The sequence below is a fragment of the Haliaeetus albicilla genome, chromosome 16 (assembly GCF_947461875.1).
Source record: "Haliaeetus albicilla chromosome 16, bHalAlb1.1, whole genome shotgun sequence".
Taxonomy (NCBI): Eukaryota; Metazoa; Chordata; class Aves; order Accipitriformes; family Accipitridae; genus Haliaeetus; species Haliaeetus albicilla.
Window position 1 is genome coordinate 16,804,660 of NC_091498.1, and position 25,816 is coordinate 16,830,475.

The 25,816-nt window shown below is 40.5% G+C and overlaps 1 protein-coding gene and 1 long non-coding RNA gene across 6 annotated transcripts in view; one reads left to right on the forward strand and one right to left on the reverse strand.

The window, feature by feature from the left end:
* The window catches only part of LOC138689267 (uncharacterized), a 44,517-nt gene extending 22,195 nt beyond the window's left edge, over positions 1–22,322 (forward strand). For 3 of the 4 annotated variants that reach the window (XR_011328104.1, XR_011328106.1, XR_011328105.1), the window contains exons 2-4: positions 19,872–19,950; positions 21,717–21,841; positions 22,123–22,322. This is a non-coding gene — a long non-coding RNA (uncharacterized lncRNA). Of the gene's footprint in view, positions 1–19,368; positions 19,747–19,871; positions 19,951–21,716; positions 21,842–22,122 lie in introns of those variants that run through there. The other variant, XR_011328107.1, reaches the window with a different exon arrangement.
* On the reverse strand, positions 790–25,733 carry GTF2H1 (general transcription factor IIH subunit 1). 2 transcript variants are annotated; one of them, XM_069803699.1, is made up of 15 exons: positions 25,442–25,733; positions 21,232–21,400; positions 19,183–19,375; positions 16,542–16,704; positions 14,753–14,846; positions 13,905–14,054; positions 12,764–12,843; positions 11,301–11,431; positions 10,042–10,129; positions 8,629–8,717; positions 7,637–7,754; positions 6,665–6,755; positions 5,135–5,250; positions 4,142–4,234; positions 790–3,540 (listed from the first exon to the last, which is right to left on the reverse strand). In XM_069803699.1, the coding sequence occupies exons 2-15, from the start codon at positions 21,383–21,385 to the stop codon at positions 3,454–3,456; spliced, it is 1,647 nt and encodes a 548-aa protein (XP_069659800.1). In that variant the 5' UTR covers positions 21,386–21,400; positions 25,442–25,733; the 3' UTR covers positions 790–3,453. The 2 variants fall into 2 exon arrangements, with proteins under 2 accessions (XP_069659800.1, XP_069659801.1); XM_069803700.1 differs by lacking the exon at positions 25,442–25,733 and adding an exon at positions 21,661–22,123.
* Between the last annotated feature and the right edge of the window lie 83 nt (positions 25,734–25,816).

Consider the following 25,816-nt stretch of genomic DNA (forward strand, 5'->3'; position numbering starts at 1 on the left):
GATAACAATACCTCATGACAGAAGTTGTAAGGATGTAGTTACAGTATAAATAAGGGAAAATAGTTGTAGCTGTAAAAAAGCATCTTAATCAAAGGGGTGGTGGGGAAAGTCACCCATCTGGGAAAGCACAGGGCCTTGGTCAGTGCTTTGTCACAATGGGAAGCTGAAGATCATTGTCTAGAGAGCTACTCTGTGTGAGTGTGCAAGAAAGTACTTGTAGGAATGGCTCCAGTAGAATGATGTTGCTTCCTGTCCTTAACTGGGGTAGAGCTCTTGCTGAGAGAGGAACAGCCCAGCCTTTTTTGTGGTGCATCTAAATATTTTCATCTGCTGACATTCACAGGCTACAAATAAGCTGAGGCATATTTCTGTTAATATCTGCTTTAAGTTATCCTTTCTCCATTACTAGCGAAGCTTGGATTTGAATGGCTGACAAAGCAGCCTGTGCAGCTCTCCTGAACCAACAGCTGCTGGATCAATATATGGAACTAGCAGAGTACTAATCCCTGGAGACTTACACTGGCTTTTGTAAGATCAGGAACAGAGGGGCAGTAGCCCTAGTAATGGTGTAGATTCCCTGTGCAACAGAAAAAGTTCTTGACCCCTAAAAATGAAATAATTTGACAGTAACTGTATTGTAACTCACTTCCACCTGACCTCTTCTACCACCATGAAGGGACAGCTGAGCTAGCGCTCTACGCAGCTCTCTCAATTTAGACCTGAATGGAGCCTGTTTGGAGTTTAATTGAACATCAGAAGACACAGCCTAAGCATTAGAGAAGACTTGACTTTAGAATTCAGTAGGGTTTATTCTACAAATCTTAGATCAATGCCAATGATACAAGTTTTATGAATTCTCATTAAAAATACAAGTCAGTATAAAGATTCCAATAGTAATATAATGCATGATGATTCAGTTTCAAAACTTAAGGAATGAATCTGGGTTTTGGACCATGCTACAGAAAAGGGGAACACAATGTAGAAGAAAGAATATATAGTTTACCTCCCTTACTTTAGGAGGGGCCTGTGCCTTATTGCCACAATACCTGAAAAAGCAATATGAAGTGCATAGCAGCCTTGCCTGTACAGTCTCTAGGCAAAACTGTTGAATTTAGTATCATAGTCCTCTTCCCCCCCAGTTCTGTTAAGGTACATTTTGATAGCCTGATATAGCTATAATAATTTAAAGCTATTGCAACACCATCCCCCATAATGATTATAAACAACAGTCCTTTGAACTGTAAAATGCTCTTGTGATGCACTGAAACTTTTCCACTGTGCTAGCCATTTTGCCCAGTCTTTCCAGGGATACTAAATGCTGATTCAAACAAAAGATGATTTAGTTCCATATTCAAAACTCTCCTGTCTATGATTTTTTTGAATGAAGTCTCAGTGCAGTCTAATACTCAAATGTGTTGTTCATAGCTTCAGGCACAGTTAGAATATAAATCAGACATATTTTCTTGAACCTAGCCCTCTGATATGATGAAAGGTGTTACAGCTTCACTAAACAGTGAAATTTGGCCACAGAATTGCTAGATCAAATGCTTTGGAACGGGGGAGAAAAAAAACTACCCTTTCTTTCTGGGAGCCGCCTGCACTTACGAGAGGATTAGGCTTAATAAAGCCATACCCTAAACCTAAGTTTTAGAGAAATAGTTTATCACAAGAGGTAACTCTTGTCAAGATGTGCACCTCATTCCCCAAATGCTGTACGTACATCTGTTTATTCCTAGTGACATTTTCACCCTGTCAAAAATAATGGGTGTCTCTCCTGTTGAGCCTAGTCATTTCTTGTAGCAGAACCACATTAACATCACAGAGCAGGTATCATGCATCTATCTGCAAAAGCAGACAGGGAAACTAGGCTTAACAATATGCATACGTTTCCAAACAGAATTTTGGTGCAGACAGTGACATTTAACTGCAACTCGGCTTTTACCAAAATATTAGCATAATACAAAAATTGAAAAACACTGGGTAAAAAGAAGCTGCTGACTTCCACGCATCAGTTAAAGAAAAAACCCCTCTTGCATAAATGGAGCAGCAGCACAGAACAAGCACAGACTTGGCTATACAAATACATCCTCTCTTCTGTAGGAATTTGCAAGAATTATCCAACCAACATCATACTATCAGTTTTTAGCATCATACCAATGGTGGCAAAATCTAGTATTAAGCCATCATGCAGGCTAATGGGAATTTCTTCTGCCGTACTGAACACTGCTGTGCTTGCTTTGAATACATACTGTCACTCTGATTTGTCTTTGTAGTAAATGCATCTTATAATCTAACAGTCACATTTAGTCAGAAGTAAAAAAGTTCAGTAGCCCACGCTAGGCTTTAGTACAGTCAAGATGACAACAAAATACAAGGATGTCATTAAACTGCATATATAGAAAACAGGTTTACTTTGCATTTAAGTCACATTTAATACAAGACGAGTTGGTCTTAAACTGTCAACTGATTCTATTTGGAACAAAGTATGGCACAGATTCCCAATATCTATGGACATTGTGTAAATAACACATTTTTCTCTTTGCAATGATTATCAATTCGCCAAAAATAGTGTAACAGTCAAAAGGGAAGAGTGAAGGAAAACAGATTTAGGAGAAGAAATAAAAAATGTCTAAGAATTGAAAATAAATGACTTATTTTGTAAGAAACTTTATTTAACTTCATTTTTAAAAATGCATTCTCTCCTCAGAACAAATGCCACCGTAAAAAAAAAACTGCAGTAGCACACACTTGCACTCAAAGGAAAACATGCAAAACTGATGGCTGAAAAAATTCTGCATAAAAATCCAAGACTTCAGGCAAAAGTTTGCCCCCATGTGCCTTTAGGGACCCCAGACCATAAACAGCTTTCAGTGCAATGTCTCTTGCTTCCAATTGGTGGGGAAACATATGGCAGAAGCTTGTCTTCAGACAGCTATGCTCTCCCAGATGTTTGAAGCAAAACCAGTCTCAGCTATATTTTAAAATATCATTGTTAAACTGTTGCAGAAAGTACAAACAGAATTCAATAAAATGTCAGAATCCAGTGAAGAAAAACTTTTGAGTTCTACCCTGTGCCATACATTTCTTAAAAAAAAAAAAAATTAGACAGAAAAACAGATTTTATTAATACACCCTCTTTAAATTTTTTATTTCTGAAAGCAGCTCTTTAAGCAAATCAAAAGCAGTTCCTGAGTAACTGCAGTAAACAGTGTCTTTTTAAATATTTTTGCGTCTCAGCTCTTCTGTTTTGGTTCTTCCTTGTTTTTTTTTCTCCCTAGTTTTCAAGTTTAATCTCAAGTTCTTTTTCAAAAATGTGCAAGTTCAGTTAACATCGTTTCCAGAAGTCCACAGCTTGCAGGTCTTCCTGCAACAACTATAAGATCTGCACGTATGCTAGGTTGTACTCCTATACCTATTGCAGATTTTGCTCTCAAACCTGTACAGCATGCATTTTCACGTCTTCTTCAGCATACGCCGGGACTGCCATGTATGGAACTTATTGTAGGCCGTCTGCAGCATCTCTTCTATATGACTTATCAACTGAAACATTAAAGGGAAAAAAAATGTCCCAGCTACTGGAAAACAGATCCCCTCCCCTCCCTTTGACCAGCTACTCAGTTGGACTCCTCATTTTATTCACTAAGAGTAATCTCACTAAAATCTAAGAGGTATGCTAGATAAAAAGGACCTTGAGGCTCTACTGCAAAGTATCTGTAGAGGGAGCAGTTCAGAGAGCTACTAAGCTGAGAAGGTCACAGGGAAGTGACACTTGATTGTGCTGCCTGTTCCAGTATTTAGTCTGTGACTACTTCAAGTCTGGCATGGTGGGAGACAGTTTTGAAGTTGCTAAAGTTCTACTTCATGGTGGAAGTGAAAAATGAAACTTCCCCTTTTTTGTTGTTTCACTTGGGTAATTTCAAATTATGGTTCTTGACATATACTGGTATTACTCAGCAAGTTATACAGGGAGAGAAGACATGCTTAACTGTGCACCCAATTTCTCTCTGCTCATTTCCTAGTTAACAAAAAACTTACAACACCCTAGGATAAGAAGTAACAAAGCTACCATCCTCTGATAATTACAATTCTAATTATTAATATGCACCCACATCATTAAAGTTAAAGAGTATTTTCCCCTTACATTTGTGCTTAAATACTGTCTCCGAATCTTTTCTTGGAATGGGCAGAGCTTTGTAACCTGAAATCTTTCCAGGTTGCTCCTCATTTTCACAACCTGAGAGGGAGAGAAACCAGTATTATAATCACTTGCATGGAAGCCTCATTTCCTTTAACAAACTGTTCTCCAACAAAACACCTTATAACTAATTCTGGGGGCTACTTTAAGTATGTATAGTTTGAGGAAGAAAAGTTGTTAAAATATTAGTCTCTAACAATTCTTGAGTACGTATTTATTTTTGAGGCAAGTGCAGTATGACTGAAAGTGCAGTGTGCCCCTGTGATCATTATTACTTTGTCAGTAAATACTATAGGCAAGATATTCACAAACCCTTTTTTTTTTCCTTCAAGCAAAGACTGTACCATAGATTTTCAGGCCATATTTTGCAGCAGAAAATCTAACACATCTGCACGCAAATTTTTATATTTGTGATCCGTGTGAGGTCAAAATAGTTACAATCATATACCTGATTGTAGACAGACATCTCTTCTTGAAGGCAATTTTGTTCTACAAAGCACTGTATGTTTTGAAGCTGTGACTGAGTGATTTTTGCAATAGTTGTAAGAGTAAGGAAAACTTTCTTTTAACAGTCACTGCGGGGGTTATGTCTTAGAGTTGGGGAAGGGGGGCTTACTTTGTGTGTTTTAAACGGGCAGTGAGAAATCTGCAGGTGGAATATAGCTGACCATTCTGTTTTAAACTAGCTTATAGCAACTCTGCCTGACAGAGACTAACAGGTGTGCAGGGATAAGGATGCTTTTAACCAACAGCACCAGCAGAACTGCTGAAAAAAGTAACGGTTTACATTGTTTTGTGACCTTCGGTTCTAGGCATGAGTAAGCACTGCACTGATTCAAAGCATGAGTATTAGTTCTATACTTCAAGTTAATGACAGTCATTCTAAACCATGATCTGGCCACATCATAACCACGGCCACACTAGGAAGCTCTGCCTTACCTTTTCTTCTAGGAATGGCGTGTTAACAGGAAAGCAGGACCAGAAGTGTCGTAGCAGTTCCCCTACTGCTACATACAAATGTTTTAGTTCAGACTGAATGTCATTTGGCACCATCTCTGCAACAGGAAAAAGATTTTGTCACATCACTCAGAACTATTATATGAAAAATGCGAATGAAGGACTTCAGCAATATACATTTCTACTAGAATCACAGAAAGGTTGGCTGGGAGGAAACAATGAGGTGCCTCACACCTGAAGTAGAACTATCAGCACTACTAGATCAGGTCAGCTGCTATTTATGACTATATACTTGGAAGAATCTTGTATATTATATAGGGAGATCTATGCCAAGCAAAGAATGGACACCAAACTTAATCCAGGATTAGAAGCAGTATATTTGTATTGTTCCAACAGTTTGGCAGTACTGCTTCTGCGACCAGCACCTTGCTCTCTTCGCAGCACAGTGCTAAATACTGCGTGGTGGATACTGCAAGCTTTTCCCTTTCCCTTATGCTGGCAATGAGAATACAGTCACAGCATGTGGAAGATGAAAAATTCAGGCAGGAACAAGGAACTGTACTCCAGATACTATTAAAGAAGAAGGGGCGAGAGGGTTCAAGAGCAGGGAAGGAACCACAATCATTAAAACCAAAGACAAAAAGCACAAGGAGTCATTGTGAATGACAGGAGCACAGTGAACTGAACAGTGAACTCTAGGATGAGGCTGTTTTTTAAAAAAAAAAAAAAAAAAAAAAGGTGGAGTGCAGCACCTAGTATGCCAACTGGGATAGGTAAGAAAGCCTCACTACTGCTTGCTGACTCCTTTCTTTCAGTACCATAAAAAACCTTGTACTTCCTTCTTCAGCTGTCTGAATTAGTTTCTGCTGCCTTCAGACCAAGTAACACAAGTTAAGCTGGAAAACTGTTATAAACCCTGCCTTGTGTGAGTAGGGGTTCATCTGCTGTGAGACTAAAGAGAAAGGAAATCAGACTGGCAGAAATGTGACAAAAGGGAATGAATGGAGGTGTGAGAAAGAGGGGTTGTCTGTTTTGCCCTTGCAGTCTACAAGAAGTTGTCCTGTTTCACAGCAAGATGTGGATCTTAAATGCAGGCTGCAAAAAACCTAGTTCCAGACAATTATCTAGACCTCACCTCGTTAGAGCTTTCCCACAGTATGCCTTTATTTTCTATAATCCAGGAAAAAAAAAATCAGAAAAGAGAAATGCTGAACAAGCAAAACCCATTATCTGTAAGAGGACTTCATATCAAGTGCATCCTTCATCACTTGCTCTGTAAAATTTTCTCTCATTCACTTGTGTCAGCACTGGTGTAGCCAGTACCACCCTCATGGTGTGGCTGGGTTGTTGCTTTTCTTTTGTTGCTGTAACCCAGTATTACTCCAGCTACATGTTTCCATAATTTCCTTTATTGCTGTAACATATTCTAAGAGGGAGATGAAACAGCAAGCCAGGTACTGCTGTATAATGCCATAAAATACAATTGAAGTATTAGACATCCTAAATCCTTACGGTTTATGGCTTGCTGTGTTCCACCCTGCATAAGTGCTCCTCCAGGTGATAGGACTGCAATAGTGCTAGTAGCATCACCACTTGAAAGAACCTGAAGGGAGAGAGGGAACAAATATTTTGGATCAGTCTTTCCAAAAAAATATTTTTAAAATAAGTTATAGTTGAAGTCCAATGGCAAAGATACAGTTGAGCAGATACAATGGAAGTTCTAATGAAGAGTCTGCTCGTCTCCAGAATTAGACACAGTGACTTTGAAGTGCTATAGCTCATGTTTTCAGTGAAAGCTCTCCAATTAATTACAGATAAACAAACCTTTTCTTTACCTAGCACATGAACTGGCTGTGCAGCTACTTTGAAATGAGACAGAGAATTACTATACAGAAATGTGACACGTTCACAGTTATGGCTGCTTTATTTAGGACCAAATCTAGGTTTACTAACAGAGGAAGTTCAGATGCTGGCTGGGGAGATTGGCTACGTGGCTATGCTGTCCTCCAGTTGCCAGGACAGAGCTTCTGTGCAGCCCGCAGTGAGATCTACATCCTGCCTAAGTGCATTTAGGAGCAAAAGACCCATTCAGATATAAACCTGCTTACTATGACCTCCTAAGACCATTACATCCTAAATTTCAGGGTGGGGGGGATATCAATAACATTGGCCTGTGCTTCATGTTGCGTGACTGCCCTGCTTTACTACTTCACACCCTTAGCATTTCCTCAGAAGAACATGGTAACAATAGAATATAACTCTGAGTATCAGCAATAACTCAGTTTCCTATTGTGTAGATTTTAGACACGATAGCTCAAAAGGTATCACCTAAAATTGTAAAATAAATTGAGTAACATAAAACTATTGAAGATAATTAAGTTTACCCTGAAAAATTAAAATTCCAGAAGACATGAGACACAAAATTATATAGAAAGCAAGATGCTAACATCAAGAAGGGATTTTTTTTTCAGTATTCTTCCATACCTGAGTTAGTTTGGGTACATATGTTTCCATTTCTTGCCTAATACTATGGAAAGAATTAATTATATCCTGACTGGTTGCATATTGCTGTGATTGAATTGGAGTTGGACCATGATAATACCTGTGAGGTGAGAAAAGGAAAGAGAAAAGTATATTAGTAAGAGTGTTGGTAAAACAGAGGCCAAACTCAGTGGACAGTTCTTCAAATGTTTCCAATTTTAGATGCTTTGCAACTGGTGACGCTAGTATCTTAATCTTATTTATTGACAAGGTAAACTACGTTGCCACATAGGAAGAGGTTGGGTTAGGGATGGTATGGTATTCTCAAAGTAAGAGAAGAGCTTCTATCGTTGAATCGGTGAGCATCATTTTGCTCATGAAAAGCTATCTGTGCCAACTAATTCTGGGAATATCATTAGAATGGAGGAATTCACACCACTTTCCATTGAAACTAAGCTAAATGAAGTTAGGTACATGTTTCGAACTGTTCTCTTTCCTGTGGTATCACTCCTCTTCTGAATTTACATCTATGGTTCTAAAACTCAAAAGTCTAGAAAACAAGAGGACTATTACTAGAAAAACACTAGACCAGTGAGCAGTCCAAACTATCCCAACTGCACTTTTTTTGCCTGGGAGTGGATTTTCCTTGAAATCGTATATATTTTCACATGTAACATGTACATTTTTGCACTGTAAGCTGCGAGAAAGTGCTGACCTGTGAGTATAGGTCTGCTAGACTTTCACAGAAATTACACGTCAAAGCCCTTGCAGAGACTTAATTTGCTGAAAAGCAAGATGAAATAAAAATACAAATTTATATGGGAATTACTTGGAAGCTGGTTTATGCAGAAGTTCATATTAGGTTTCTAAACTTAGCCTAAACACACTTGAGCGTGGCACAGTAGAGACTAAATCAGCTGATTCTGTGCAGGCTGTAATAAGAGACCTGCTAGATTGAATATGCTGAAATAGTCATGCATATTTTGTTAACTTACCTATCAGACTTCTTTAAGTTTAGTGCAATAGTTTTAATGCTATTATTCTTTGCTAAATCTTCATATTCAATGGACTCCTGGAGTTTCACCTAAAATAAGCCAAATAATTATACACATCACTAATGAGGACACAATTTGATGCATCTAGTGCTTTTTTCCAGTTCACTGAGTTTGAGCAGAAGAGTTACTAAAACCTTAAAGAAAATGAACGTATGGAATAGTTCATGTCTACCCTCCAGAGGGAGTAGTGCCCAATATTGTTTGAAGTGTGCAATTTGGAAGTCTTGGCACTACCACTTTTGCTGCAGATTTTGGCCAAAATGTGCAGTCCCTACCGCTTCCATAAAATGTTCTGCTATACATAGATCATTCTTTGTACTCTCTATTTATGTTCACGTATCTCCAAATTAGCAGAAATAGTAATTATTTAAATTTAATGGCTGGCGTACAGTAGTGCAAGACTAAAACCATAATTACCCAAGCTGTCTGGTGACAGTAGAGCTAGAGCATTAGCGGTGAGAGATAACAGCACAGTGATATCAGACTTTGTACAATGAGAAAACTACTTCTGAAGTCTCCTACTCTCATGCTACTCTTTCACTCCTCTTTTCATCATGTCTAGTCTTGGTATATTGTTTTCTCCCCAGTAAAAATTGCAGCTTTCAGGAAAGTCAAAGCTGTTGACTACCTCAACATTTAACAACACATGTATTCTACAACCTTTTCTCACAATATATTCAGATTTTGAGTCCCCTTGGCATTTTCTACTTAGGCTGTCAACTCTAGCAAGAGTATTCGGTTCAGTTTTGTAGCTATTACAGTATACCCTTTTCCACTTTGTGAGCTGCTGCAGTTAGTCTAAAACAGGCTACTGCCCTGTACTTCAGTGTACCAGGTGTTACTACGCTTTCAGTTTAACCTCACTTCAGCTTCTGACCTTAAGATGAAGGCTGCTATGTGCCAGTTTAATCATCCCCTCTACAAACAATACACTTGATAGGTTAATATTAGTGCTTGAACACCAATATCCCTTTCAGATGGATGTTCCCTAGAAGTTTTCAGGCATTTGGAAAAAAAAAAGGGGGGGGAGCTGCAAAAATAGAACTGCACTGAATGGGAAGAACCAGATTTCTGGGTCTAATCAGAATCACGTTGGAATTTTTTTTTACTTTCGTTGGGCACTACTGAAGAGATAAACAGACCAACACTTCAAGGTGTAATTTATTTGTGTTTACTAACAGAAGTACAAAGCTTCTTATAGGCCCTCAGGTTCTTATTCTACATACTTCTAAGCAAAGCTAAATAAGTATCACTTTAGATGCATCATAAAACAAGTAAGGAACCTTCAGCAATCTTTTGAGAGACAGAGCTTCCAGTTCCAATCAATTAGAATTGCATCAGCTAACTTTATACCTTTTTCATTGGTGGCTGAAAGAAATCTGAATCCCTGGAGTTTCCATCCGTACTGCTGGTCTCACTGTAATGGTCATTTTGTGCTTCTCTTAAAATAGAGAAACAGCATTAAGAAGAATTCACCTCACAGGAAACTTAAGATACAAGCTAGAGACAAAGTAAATACATCTGTTTCAAAAATTTTATATGCATGTTCACATACTGTATGTCAACTTTTTTCCCCTTATGTCTTCATTTCTAGCGGTTGATCTAGATAGAAGGAACCAACTTCTCAAATAACCCTGTTTGTCAAAGGGGAAATTCAACAGCAGGGGAGGGTGCTTCTCCCTCTCTTCAGAAATAGTAGTGTGCCAACAATGCAAGTGGGACACAACAAAATAATGACTAAATTAGAAACACTTTGCATACACACTTATGCCAACCAGGTATTAGCAGAGCTATGGGAGCCCTGAGATTCTGTTTCAGAATGAGAGCTATTGTTTTGTCTCTTCCTGAACTGAGAAACAGAAACACACATTAGCCAGAAGAGATAATTTAAGGTCCAGTGTTCAACTTGTGCAAGACAGAAGAACAACACGAGGGAACACAGCTACACAGAAGAAAGTACTTAATTAAGATCTCTAACAGGTAAGGTCTGTAGGATTTGGGTAGAGTAGTAATCCTTTGGCAGTTGCCTATAAACCAGTCGTAAAGCAGACTTCCCATCAAACCCATTTCATGCCTCTTTTAGGAAGTTTCCTTTGTGAAGTTCACTGGAAATACACGTAACCACCTGATACTTTTTTTTGGTCAGGGGCACAGTACTGCACTGGAGGAATCTTTCATCTGATCCACCCATGCCACACTGTTCTTCTGCTTCCTCATTTACTTATATCCATGCACCCCACTACAGGAAGCCCCAGCAGACCTGCTCCCGGAAGGCAGGCCATAGGAACTCCCTGCACCAGACCTCACCTCCACAGAGCAAAGAGAATACTACTTCTGCAGCCTTCACCAGGTCTAGAGAACTAAGGCAGAAATATCCTTTCCTTTTTTAATCCGCTTTGTACGATAACTCATCTAAAAATAGCATTTGTCATCTCAGACAGCTCTGAAGAACTTTTATAAAGTAAAATGGAACCTAATGGTATTTTCATTTCTAGAGGAAAATACTTCATTCATAAAAATTAAAAGTTGGATGAGTAATTGAAAATGTATTTTTGTTTTGGAAAGTCCTTTAAAATTGTTACAAAAAGCTTTTACAGAACATTGAAACTTACTGTTTCCTGAGGCCAGCTGCAAGGACCATGGCACTATGATGATTAAAGCGTTTTATAATGGCAGCGTTGCTACTTTCTCTAGCAGATTTTGAGGCATTTGATGTAGAGGCCACAGAAGCAACACCATAGCCCTACAAAGAAAACAACATTAGCTACCTCTTGCCCCAAACCCAGAAGGACGATTCTCTGTTTTTCACTGAGTCAAGATGCCTGCATGCCACCTCCTCTGAACTCTACTGAGTGATACTGCATCATCATGTGAAGCAGTATTTTCGTACCTTGCCCCACCATCACCTTTTGTACTTCAAAAAATCTCCATAGAGTATTTGATTCTGCTAACACTTGGCAGTTTAGAGGTGTTTGAGAGAAAAAATTCTTAAACAGATAGTCTTATAAAATCATGCTCTGTTATAAGTAAAAACAGAACTAGCTTAAAAAAAATTTAAGGATTGCCTGTACAAAACAGACAGGCATTGATGGCAAGTAAGAGCTAGCTATTGTTTTACTGACCTCTTTTTTAATATCCTGTGGGACACCAGCAGCCCACAGGCTAAGTGACACCTGTCAGGAGGATGTGATACCACTAGGAATTCAAAAAACCTCAAGCCTTAATGTCGGCAGTGTTCCCCAGTTACCAAGTGGCTGAAGGCAACTCACTTTACACCATGTGCAGTTTCATGCTTGCAGTTAACCTGCCTCAAAAGAAAACTAGGGCAGTTAGCACAGCACTTGAAACATACCCATCCTAAACTCCTAGTCCAGTTTCAGACTGTTGGCTTTATACAACTCTTACAAAAAAAACCAAACCCAAACCTACCAAACTTAGTAATGGACAGCATTATTAATTGCAACTCAAAAATTTATGTTAAATCAACTGCAGAAAAGTGCATCTTTAAGTTATTTCACATTATGGTACGCCATTTATAACAATTGTTTTAATTTGTACTTGGAGGCAGGTAATAGTTCAAGTTAGTCATATTTTTAGCAAAACATGGTATTTAAAGCTAAACCAAGAAAACTGTATAAAGTGTCCTTAACATTAAGCTGAATCAAATAAATAGCAATGTTCAAAGTGAGAACAAATGCAAAGACTTTTTCCTGTTTTATGCTACTCTTCTGTACATTGTCACAGCTTCTAAAAGGTAGGAAGAAACCAGAGAGTCCACTTTGGACAAAAAAGCCATCGAAGTGAAATAATAATTATTCTTTAGAAAAGGAAAGTCCTGCTTTTATACCCAGCACACTAAGGCAGACATCTGAGGCATACAGGTCCATGGGCACAGTCTCCATTTCTTTACACACATACAACTGTATAAATGTTGACTACCCAACCATTGCAGCAACCTATTAAGTGATGTGTTTTAGAATTAGCATTTGTAGTTATTTTAACAGGAGAAGGACCCACTTTCTCCTTAAATGAAACTAAGGTGGGGGGTTGGTGTTTTTTTTTGCCAACTACTTACTTCATCTAATGTTTTATCTTCCAAAGCAGTTAAATCTATCAGGGGGTTTTTTACTCCTTGAGACACAATTGTTTTTAACCCTGTATGAAATAAAGAAAAAAACGTGAAAAAACATATTTAAACAACTAGAAATGATTGTGGGATTATTAGATTATATTTAACCTTTAAAAGGAGAAGACAAAAGTTCTGCAGATGCCCAAGTATCACTGTGACTAAAACTTTCAACCCTTTTCAAAGTTCCATTTAAAATAAGCAACAAACTTGAAAAGTTCTTGTAAAAGATCATCCTACTAATTAGCACAGTTTTCACCAACTTCTACACATCACTGAATACTCTTTGGTAAAAAAAAAAAAAAAAGAATTGAAGATGCAATTATATTTGTTGTATTTGTGGGAACTGGGAAGCCTTAATTGTGTGTTTCTTCTAATTTCGGCACTGTTTTGCTGCCCTGTCTTGGGTAGAATGGTAATTTGTATCTGGTGATAGCTTTTACTTGTGAAGGATTGTGGATTCCTAATAGAATGCTTTCATTAGTCAGAATACATATTAAGGAATAGTGTTAAGTGATCTCAACTCTCCACATTTCTGTATCATCACAAACCTACCTCAAAAATCCAATAAAAACTTAAGTCAGATAGTATTTTAAGATTTCACATTAAAAAGGCTGATAGAGAACAGGGATGGCAACTCCTCTGGAAAATCTTAAACAAGATCCATATTTGTCTATTACTAAAACCTGATCTATAACAAAAGCTATACCTGTTGTAAGCTGCGCACATACCATAAAACGAACCTTATGTAAACAAAATTATTCCATAGTAACTGATGGCACAGCATAATCAATCTAGCATGGAATTTATCACAGATTTACTGTTGCAGGAGTTGTAATAAAGCTTATTTCTAGTGCTACCAGTTTCTAAAGGCTAATTTGTTTCAAGAAATGCACTCACTATGAAACATGCTAAGAACTGCAAAGCTATAGCTAACTTTCAATGACAATCTGTAGCTTTCACTTTACAGTTTGACAAGCAAGATGCCCAGTAAATGAACAGAAGAAAAGATATACCTCTTGAGTGTTATGCTCTATGATGTAGCTAAGACTGTAGCAGCCTACTGCAGAAACAAAGTCAAAAAGCTTACCTTTTTCATCCAGTTTGGCACATTCTGCAAAGAGGTCTTTTGAGCCTGTATTGAGCCTGTCCCGATGGAAATAATGAGACTGAAAAAATCGTGTCCAGAATTCCTTCTCTGTCATGTTATGTGGAACATTTTCTGCATATTTCATTTTTACTGTGAACAAAACACATAATGATTATAAACTGTTCTGCAAATCTTAATATGATATTTTATGTTAAAATTTCCTTGCTTGCTTCCTGTCTAATACTGCCTTCATTCATGCTGATTAATTGTAAGGGAATGCAGTAGCTAAGCATGAGCAAACAGGTACTGGTTTATGCCCTGCAATGCTAGCTAATGCTTTGATAAGAAATGCAAGTAACAGTGGTCTGAATATTCTAATTTGAATTGCAGAGACACAAGAAGTCTGATTTGCTGGAGTTCTAGTTATTCTCAGAATGGATCTAGTCTTTTTAACTACGGGCCAAAATGAACGAGTGCCAGTTTCAATATAGCGATGGGGAATGATGGAAATCAGATTCTTTTCCTCCCAAAGGTGATTTCTTGAAAAATAACAATTAACTGCAATGCTGAGTAGGAGTATCATGGGAAACAAACATCCATTCACAACTTGACTTTTTTTTTTAAGGCAACAAGTTAAAGTGTTTTCATTTAACGAAATCAAATTTTCATTTCAAAAGCATGTTTTAACACATGCTTCTTCCCATCCCTCAAACGAGGCAGGGAGAATCATCCAGAAGACTGAAGATACAGTCCCTCATACTTCCAGGCTCAGACTAACTTTCCAGTCTTCCCATAGTAAGAAACAAATCTTAAATGCATGTATTTGTTATATAAAGCTCTATTCTTACCTGCAGGATATGTTCGAAATATGGATTCAATGATATCTGAAGTCAAATTATACCTCAGACCATTGCAGCCATCTGTTTGAGGCCGTACATCAGCCTAAGAAAAAGCATACAGGGAGGAAAACCAGTCATGTCTGAATGCCTTCTTTAACTGTAGAAGGAAAAAAACTGGCATCTTGTAATCAAATTCTGCTGCAGATAAAATAATCTTCTTCCTCCAATAATCCATAGCATATTTGATCATAAATAGGTATTTTTAGAATGAGAAATGAAGGAGCATGCAGTAATTACTTTATTATACTTGCCACTTAAGGGATGATTCAACAAGTAGACTGCAAGCTTTAGAAGACAAAAAGCAAAGACCACTCCATCAGTCAAAAGAATGGTATGCTTAGTTTAATACCTCCTTGTTTCAAAGTAAAAATAGGCAAGTTTACTGTAATGCCTAATTTTTTGTTGCTCATTCAACAATTCAGCTAGTGAATAATCAGTGATGATAATGAAGTGACAAAAAAAGATTTATGGCTCTTACACCTCATTTCCTTATACACTAAAAGCATCTCAGTATAATTGACAAATAACATTGAATTTAAAAATTGAGACTAAGCATTAGTCAGAACTTGCAAGTTAGATCTCACTGATCTCTTCAGGAAGCTCTGGAGGAAGCAAGCACTCAGTCCAATTCTCAGTAACAGGAAAAAGTACATGATTGCATATACTGCCTTCCTTTCTTCCTTTTGCTGTACACCTAAATTCTAGTTTTTGTACCACCCTCTTCCTAGAGAAACACTCGTTCTGAGTAGAGCCATGTAGTTATTTTAACTTGAACTAGGACATATAAATACCTGAAGTTTTCTTCCTCGCAAGTGCAGAGTACACAAACACAACCAGTTATTTTAAGAAAGCTTCAGTTTTGAAGGTTTGGGTTGTTTGGCTTTTTTTAATGTTAAGGTGTAAGAATAATGGGAGACAGGAAATCAGAGCAATCAAGTTCATTGAGTAACTGATTTGGGTATTTCTAGGGGGAAAAAACAAGCGTTTGTACAGTAGCTAAGTCATAAACCAACTCCCACCTCCTCTTTCCCTCCCAAACCTTTGATGTGTGCACAGTCATTACAAAGGCGGAAATGGGATTCCAGCAGAAGAGTCATAATCTGTATGAATTTTGTTGCAGAAGGAGAAACTGTATCTGTAGGAGGAATCTGAAAATTGTATCTATTTAGACTGCATTGGGATTACTGAGGCATGGTTTCTACAAATAGGTAATGTAACTGAAAGCTGGGGTAAGAAAGAGAGAAAACAAGCTTTCAGATATTACAGTTGTTCTTCAAGTAGCTGAAAGCATGTACTGGTTTAAAAAAATGGGGGAGGGAATAAAACCTTTTGTGTGGAAAGTCTTTGCAGCTTCATTTATGCATGTCAATGCTGCAACAGATACTCTTTAACTTATTGAGTTAATACACTGTAATCTAGTGACTCTAAGTTCACCATTATTCCTGTTTTATGGAAGGCAGAGCAGCAGTATGAACAACATCTGTCTATTGTCAATTTAAAGTTCAAATTGAGCATCTTAAATTGACAAAATTTGGAGGTTGCAGATTTGCATAAAACCTTTACTTTTTTTTTTCTTTTCTCTTTTACACTTGCAATAGTCTAACTAACATCCAGGAGGATGTTAAGTTGAGGAACCAGGAAAGAACAACATTAAAGCGTATGAGAAGTACACGAGCAGAACTCTTACTTTCCCCAATTTGTTTGCTCTAAAATCCCTTAAGTAATAGGTTCAACATACCAGAAATGCTGCAGAGATGCCCACATCCTGCTTACTAGGTGCTGCAGAATTATCCCCTGCATTCAGGCTTAAACGGTTGGCCCAGAATTCTTCAGCACTGATTACTTGGCTCACAACAAGGTCTTTATAGAGCTGAAACAAAACAGGATCTTCTTGCAGCATTCTGGTAAAAGAATGTATTGAATAGAATTGAAACACTGCAGAATAAATCACCAAGATTTCCATAACTAACATGAGTTCACAAAAGGAACAGAAACCAACTTTTCTTTCAAAATGCTGTGCATTTCTTGACAAGATTGTGTAAACAACCAACCTCAACAGCTGTATTTGTCTCCAAAGACTTAAGAAAGGACTAAAAAAAAGTTTAAGGAATAGCATTAAATGCTAGAAAACAGTAATGCCTAAGAAAAAATTATTTTGGAATTAACATCTTGTCCTAAAATATTCTGTGGTACTCTTGTGGCTTTGCACATCCAGCACTGGAGTCTCCTGAACTGTAAAAGCACAACGAATTTTCTTGAACTTCCATAAAAAAGGTCAGTGGCAGGTGGTGGGGGGTAAGTGCAGGGAGAGAGATTTCAGCACTATCCAATTCGTGTTTAAGATCTTAAAATTCAGTAGTTACAGGTCTCTATTCTAGTGCAAGAGTACACATTATAGAATATGTGTGGCATAACATACCTTAAAACACACATTACCCTGAGTTGTTTGCTCATTTATATTTCTGTTGGTGACAGTAGGATCTTCAGCACTTAACTATCACATGCAGCACAAGTGCTACAGAAACATTCACTGTCACTACTTCCACCAGGGAATAATGTTTACGAATGTTATCATCCAAGTATTATCACCCTTACTATCCAAAATGCAAAGAATGCATGCACCTGAAACTTCAGTTAATTCATGTTTAAGCAGCTTTTCATACAGCTGTGTACCTGATCTGAAACCCACTAGGCTATTTTCAGGGAAACATGCATATGTGTTCACAATCAACCTCAACAATCTTTACCATGTACCTCAGGGTCTTATCATTTGCAAACAACAACAACAAAGAAATCTTATGAATACATAGTACGTGGTCTAGGGAAGAACATGGATAAACTGCAATTTGGACTGAATGAAAGTCTGCAGCTGCTCTAAAGATGAAGTAGGATGAGATGGAAGTGAAAACTTTGTGGCAGGACATCCCTATTATGTTTTAACCACCAAGGTTTTTCCAGTTTTTCTTATTGGTACAAATATGGATTAGTGGCAATTCTTACAAATTAGTGCAGCAGGAAGCAGTGTTATTCTAATTATTTCATTAAAACTTGGAATTTTCGTACATACCTGACCTCCACATATCAATAAATGGAGGAAATGCTACAGGGACTCTGGATGTAATGCCCTTCCAGAACAGGTTGAAACGTTTTTGCCTCATCTGTTGCAAATTAAGCTAATGAAGCCCCATTACTAGACTCCGACATCTAATCATCAGAAGAACAGACTATGACTGAGTATGTGCAGAGATTCTGGCTTTTCTGTAACTAGAAAAGCTCTTAATGCCACATGGCATAATACTGTAAAACTCCATTTAAGGGTACAAAGATTCATAGCTAAGACTGCCCATGTACTCAGTATTAATACTGTTAGAAATGAGGCGCGCAGCGTAAGGAAACTAGTGCAGTAATAGCGCCAAAGCTGTCTACACTGCTGTAGACCCTAGTGGTTGCTGCAGTACTGGAATCAGTTAATCCTGGCTGTGTCAGAGCTCCAGCACAAGGAAGGGCTCTTCCCTTTCTGCTGGGAAATCTCCTTGTAAAGATCTGATCTGCCCAATGAGGCAATGCTCCTATGTTTTGAAAAATCTAGCTTTAACTTACCTAAGTTCAAAGCTGGAATGGTCTTTGGAAACAGAAACTAGCAAATACAGGATTCACAGCAGATGCTAGAATCAAGTGAAACTCATATGGGGAGATGCAGAGAAGGGTGCTCTATGGCCACAAGGACTGGTTCAACACAGACTTTTTAAAGGAACGGAAGTGTATCTTAAAAGCCCTTTTGGGAAAAGGACTTAGGTCCTGAACATCTTCTCAAAACATTTTTTAGAATAAACATCCTGTATGCCAAATAACAAACTACTGCATCTCAAGTGAGATGCATGAAAATACCTAGCAATTTAGTAGAGTATATAAAACACCAGGAAAGAAGATTTGAGGGGGAAGAAGTTACACAGGGAGGGGGAATAAAAAAAATCACAAATCAAGGAAGGTGAGAATTTCTGAAAAAGAAAAAAAAATATTTCAAGCAGCTTTTCTAACTGATACATATATACTTAAGGAGACTAAAGAGACAGACTGCCAGTTGGGTGCTTTCATCTCATAGCCATGAATAACAAAGACTGGGTGGCAGCCGGGCTGGCTGCCTTTACACCTCAGGAACATGTCACTGAGAACGCAAGTATAGTCTCAACATGTTACAGTTATGTAAGTCTCAAGGAACTGCCTCTAAATTGAAAGCAGAGAGATTTTTACTAGGGAAACAAATGCTGTATCGCTAATGATGTTGCACTAACAACAACTTAGCAGAAATACACTATAGTTAGGTAGCAATTAAAAAAAAAACCCCAACCCAAAAAACTTTAAGGCTCCTTTCCCTTTACCTGTTCTTCTCCTCAAGTTCTTTATTAGCTTTCCTTTTGAACTTAGGCAACAGTTGTTGAAGAAGATCCTTTACCGCATCTCGCTCCTTCACTGCTGTGCTTTCATTGGAGAAGTGAAAGTTGGTTGTGTCCCCTGCATGCAATACTAGCTGAAGCTGAATTTTAGCTTTACCTTCTGGACTGATTTTCTGGCCTAGATTATACAGAGAGTATTAATTAGCAACAGACAGTAAGCTTCTACAAGAAACTCTCTTCCCTAGAGTATTTGCTTATAAGCAGTTATGCTCATCATCCAATTAAATACCATTATCCTTTGTGTGAATTTCAGCCATGAAAGTGGAACAGACAGACTGCCCCTTAAATTAGTTTGAACCCTGCACCTTGTTCTCTCTAAAACACAAGACATGGACACCAGTAGCCTATTGCTCAGTATCCTTCAGCTACTGCTCAGGAGCTCTGATCTATCTTTGCATTCACCACATCCTCCATTAGAAAACTGCTGCAAATTAGACTGTCATCACCTGGACACTTTAACCTGGTACCAATCCAGGCTGCTGCTGAAAGGTGACAACCACACTCCCCCTTTCCACTTCTTCCTGCTGGCTTTCTTGTACAAGTGTTAGCATTTGTGCAGCAAGCCAAACCAAGGAACTGATCCACTGAAAAGTAACTCCCTATTGTTTTTCCAGCTGGACCAGTTCCCACAGAAGAAAAGCTGTAAGAAAGCAGATGCCGGGTGGAGTAACAGCATGTCTGCTGACAGCAAAGGTATGCTGGTTTCAAGTAGTGTGGTAAGCACATTTAGCCACTAGTACTCCCAAAGTTGATCACCAATGCCTCCAAGGTGCTATTACACCCTCATGACTCATAAGAAAAACCTAACTCCTGCTTCCTTTCTCATAACCAGAGGGAGCAGAGGCTAGAACAACTATGTTTACAGACTGTTGTGCTATATTGACTTCAGTGTAGCACTGCAAATGGCACCAACTTAATTTTGAATCTTACCCCTTTCTCCAGTGCCAATGGGAGACAGGAACCAGATGTCACCACTAAATAATCATCTCTATTACAAATTTACAAATACCACCCCCACTTTTTTTATTTTAGATGACAAAACCGAGCATCTTTCATCTACATTAAGACTTCAATGACTATATATGTAAATATTAAAATATAAGCTGCTTAAATGTAAGCAAATAGCTAAATAAAACCTTCACAAAGTTGATTATTATTCGTGAACAGAGCTTTTAAACTCCTTATCACATTTGTATTTAAGAAAACAGCATATTAGTTCTGATTCATCACACACACCTTCGATCATGCTACAGTACTTGTATGTGACTTTAAACAGCAATAATCGCTAAACCTTTACCAAGTGACGCATACAACTTTCTTTTTATTCCTTCTTTGGCACTGCAGCACATGGAATATAAGGGCTAACTGGAGCCAGAAAGACAGCACGCTATAGACATTTACTGTTCAGTTTTGACTTGCAAGTACTCTGCTATTGCAACAGCAAACGCTTATTCGGAATGTTACCAGTTAGGCCAAACTACAGAAGCTAGCACTTCTGAAGCTATGGTCGGCTGGATGAAAATAAAACAGTGAGGTTCATTTTATATGAAAACTGAAACAGCTTTAGATGCATATTTTAACAGATGACATGCCAGATAGCTTCTGTGTTAGACCCTGAAAATCCTATACTCTTCCTCAACGCCCCTCCCACCTTTCCCTCCACAAGCATATGGCACAGATTATTTTTCTGTTCAATTTATTGCAGAAGTTTATCAAAAGTTAATAGTAAATGCAGTATAACTTAAACATCTGAAGACTTCAGAAGTTCTGCAGTAGCATCCTTAATAAACTGGTGATACTTCACCATGGTCCCAATCTCTGCTGCTACATAGAATAACCTAGTCAAAGCTCCAGACCCTTGCAACATTCCTAACTTACCTACTAGTGTTTTATGGCAAATACAATTTGGGTTGTATTTAAATGTTTATTGAAATACTGCTTACTGAAGCTGGAATAGGAAAAGTGTTCACTTACATTTTATGTCTGCATACATATGGCTGACTGTGAATCGGTCTTTGCCTTCAGGTGCCCATGCTATCCTTTCAGCCATAAGGTAGAGAGCTCCATCCTGCTTCTTCTGACGTACCTTCTTTACAATCAGTAACACTTCTTCAGATGACGTTGCCATTGCGGCTATATGGAGCTATTAAAAACATACAGTTGAGCTGATTAGTATAATTATTTTTGCTGTAACTCTTTCACTACTCCTATCTATATCAAAGTATTACAACCCACATTTACGTGTTAATGCCTACATAATTTTTGAAACATCCCAGATAAACATGCTTCCCTCTGTCAGTGCAATCAGCAAATTTAAACAAGATACTGCTGGCTACCTAAATAATTAATCTAATTATATTGCCAATACTGCTTTTGCTCCAATAAAAGACCCGCAAATCTTACATTTAAACTGATAACCAAATTTTCCTCTTTTAATGTTCCTTTACTGGTTTTTCAAGTTCAGAAGAATACTGAAGCTGAGCAATGACATACATTCCAAATCTCCTCTGGCATTTGGCAGCAATTCCCTTCTTCAGTGTGAATGGCAGATGTTAAGTCGTTTCAGAAAAAGGAAGGATACAAGGTATGTGAAAAATCATGGATTTTCAGTTCTCTGTGCTAAAGATAAGGTAGCCCAGTTGCACTCCAGTTCTTACTGTGGTGGTTTTTGCCCAACGCTTGAACAATGTTTTGTACACTTGATTCCAGCTGGCCAGTTTCCTATCCGTCTCCCCCAAAGTCCGAGGGACTAACGTTAGACCTACTTCAACACAATGGTGATTTTGTCACCAGTCTCACATCAACAAGCCTTTTGATACTTCCTGCATTCTTCTCCCCAGCAGTCACTATCTTTCCTCTCCACAGGTTCACCCTACAGCCTTAAATTTCTCAAGAGGTTAAGGACACCGCAAGTATGACTACATTCTATTAATGTACTGTCTTACACCTGTCAAAAATTTAAATCTTTGGTATGTTCACTGTAAATGTTTAGTCTGTCTGATTGCTGTATTTTGTACATCATAAACTTTACTATTGCTATGTAAAATAGTATTTTCAAATGCTGACATGCATGTTTCATGTTCTTTGGAATACCTGTAATATTTGCTGGGGCCCACATCAAACTTCCAACAGCAACCTGCATCAGCTATCGCACTACTAGTAGGTATCACAAAGTGATAATTCTAAGCACTTAAGTTCAGATACTTCTATTTTCTTTAAAAAAACCCCCAGCAGCAAGATAGGATATTTTACTCTCACAGTCTGGACAGTAGCATAGCATTCTCTTCAGCAAAAGCCTGACAAGCCCATCTCTGAAATGAGTTAAGTAAAATACTAAATGGAAAGATGTAACGGCAAAAGCGCCCTGCACTTAAGCTTCGCTCCTTCATCATTTCAGTCATCCAAAGCTTTGCCAAAGACTTCAGTGATGCTGAGCTGAACGTGGGGTTTCACATCAGCACCATTGCAGCAGTCACTAGAACACACTGTGCCACATTCAGAGCAGCCCTGCTAATACTTCTCTCTCAAAGAAAACTGCATGGCATGATTTCAGGACCGTTTCCTAGCATAATCCATTACAGTCTCCACAGCAGCATTTTTCTCTTTCAGTGCTATTCGCACTACCATTTTATGTAGAGTTTCCTGTTGCAGGTCTGTAGTCTCTCATCAGCACCTTATCCTTAGCAGAAAAAGGCATCTGGCCAGACTCTTAATAGACCAGAAACCTCAACATATGCAAGACTAAGGATCTGGGCTTTTTTTCTCCCTTTGTTACTTTACAGTCCTTTAAGGTCATTATTATCCAATGCAGTGGAGACAAAACCACAGAATGCAAAGGAATTAAACCTGTACTGAACAAAAACAAAAAAGAAAGCATTTTCATAGTCAGGCTCATTCTGATGCAAGTTGCACTGCTTTTCTACCATGCTATTGCACCCACCTACAACCAGTCTTTCAACTACGGAAGAAAACGATCAGCAGCTAGCAACTTCTCCTTTACAACCATGGCGCTTCTAGCACAGTACCCTGCAGTGTGCAATCTGTGAATGCACAATTATCCCACAAGTGGCTCATTCTACCTTCTGGGAGGCCAAACACACTAGCTTACTGCTGTTCTTATTTATGTCATTGCTGTGCTTCCTTTTTCATGCAGTAATTTACGGTGGCAGTAGGATGATACAACTCATAAGCACAGTAAGCATTACCCAAAATGGAGAAAACCTCGAGCTGTCTTTTGAACCATACATCAGAAAGGATAAAAAAAAAAAAAATAAAAAAAAAAAACAGGATTTAGGAAAGTCATCATCTTTCACTAATGAAAATAATATGGCTTCTTGTTGCAAGAAGTACAGGAAAAATTGTAAAATAGAAATCTCGCCTGGCTGCTAGAAAAGCATGAGGATGGTCTCCTACCGACTGCAGAGGGGAAAGCTCCATCCTTGCTAAGCACACACAGTACACCAGTCATTTTCTTTTCTTTTTGGACACTTAAGGCTTACTATGCAGAAGGGTGAGAGCCATCAATGATCTATTCACACCTGCCCAAATCTCATAACCTCTACATTTGACAAGTGAAGTTTCCAGGAATCAGTACTGCGGATGATGACACTGCTGCTGAAAGGAGCAAGAACTGCAACACGCATATAGAAAAATTCTGTTATTTTATAGCTTTAAGTGATAATTTTAATCTGCTGCTAAAAGAAGCAGCATTAGAGTTCTTAGCTGCAGATTTTGGAAGACAGACCTTTCTCTGGTTAAAGTATCTTCCAGAATAGGAAGGTCAAACACAGTTTATTTTAAATTCTCCAGCAGCAGAGCTTTTGAAGTGACAGTTAATAGTTCTGAAAAGCACTTGGATCAAACAGCAGTCTTAACCCACAGGGTATGACTTGTCATCAAGCCTGTCTTGAGGATGTTAATTTCAGCTGCCGTTTACAACTGGCGGCATAAAACAAGAAAAAAGGTCCTGTTTGCTTATCCACCTATAATCCCTCCCCCTCCTAGCTCCGTGGCAGTGAATGCAGCTTCTGGAAACGCTGTCAAATTCCAACAGCTATCCTTCGTCTAACGCAGCGACTCTTCCTAACCACTTTTAAAACCAAGTACCTGTCTTTTCTGTTCCTTACAACACCTGTTCTGAATGCTCTCCATTACCAGCACGTCACTCCAGTCTCCTCCCATGCGGTGTTGTGGAGTTCTGAGCAGAGGTAAAGGAAACCTTTACGCATTTTAATAATCCTGACTTGGTCAGGGTAGGCACGGGCTGGCAGGCGAGCCCTGACAGATCTGACGCAGGCCTTGCTGCTAGCTTTCCGCTCCCCGCGGGGAACAGCGGAACGTCTACGCTAACGGCCCACACCGAACCGCAGTGGCACGGGCACGCAGCCGGGCCCCGGCGGTTCGGCCCCGCAGCCCGGGGGGCCTCCGGGCGCGGCCGGCAGCCGGCAGAGCAGCACCCGAGGGGCAGCAGCGGAGCTGTCAGAGGAACGCGGCTCAGCGGGCCGCGGAGGCGAGAGAAGGGCCGTTCGTCTCGGCCACCGGCGAGCTGAGGGGCGTCCGCGGCCCGGAGCCCGCCGGCGGGCTCGGGCCGGCCTTCCAACGCGGCTCCCAGCACCCGCGCTTGCTCCAGCGCTTCTGCCCGCGGCGAAGCGGGCCCCGGCGGGGTCCCTCCGCCTTCTGGCGTCCCCGGCAGAAGGGCGCCGGCGGCCCGGGGTCCGGGGCTCGGGCACCTCTTTGTCTGTCGCCCGCGACCAGGCGCTCGGGTGAAGGCCCGCTGCCCCCCCCGGCCGCGATCCCGCCGGCGCGGCGCTGCCATCTTCCCGCCGCCCCCCCCCCCCCTCCCCGGGAGGCGCAGACCGGCGGCTGCCGCCGCCGCCGCCGCCGCCCCTCCCGGTCCCTTCCCTCACGGCACCCCCGGCCCGGCCCGGCCCGGCCGCCGCCGCCGGGGAGCGGGCAGGGAGGAGGAGCGGGAGGCCAAAGGCCGCCGCGGCACCGGGCCCGCCGCGGCGCGCCCCGGCAGGCGCTGCCCCGCCGCAGCCGGGGAGGGAACCGCCGGGGCCGAGGCAGCCGCGGCCGGGAGGCGGATCGGGCCCCGCTGCCCCCCCACCGCCCCCCGCCACAGGCACAGGCAGAGTGCCCGGCGGTGCCGCCGCCGCCCCGTCCCCCACGCCGGCGGGCTCCTTACCGTACGGGCGGTGGCGGGGACCTGCTCCGGGCCGGCGTGCTGGCCGCTGCCGGCGGGCCGCGCGGGAGGGGCCCGGGGCGGGAGCGGACGCTACGGGGGTCGGGCCGCCGCCGCCGCCGCCGCCGGGGCCATGGGGCGGGCAGGGGGCGGGCACGTGACCGGAACAAGCGGCGGGGCGCTGGGAGGGCGGGGGGAAGGAGCCCGCCTCACGTGACAGGGGAACAGGCCGCACGGCGCGTCCCCTGCGGTCACGTGGCGCGGGCCGGCTCCCCTCCCGCCCCCCTGCTCACGTGACGGCCCCTCCCCCGTCGCCATGACAGTAGCGGGCGGAGGGGGGGAGTGACGGGGCGGTAAACAGCGCCGCCGCCACCGCCC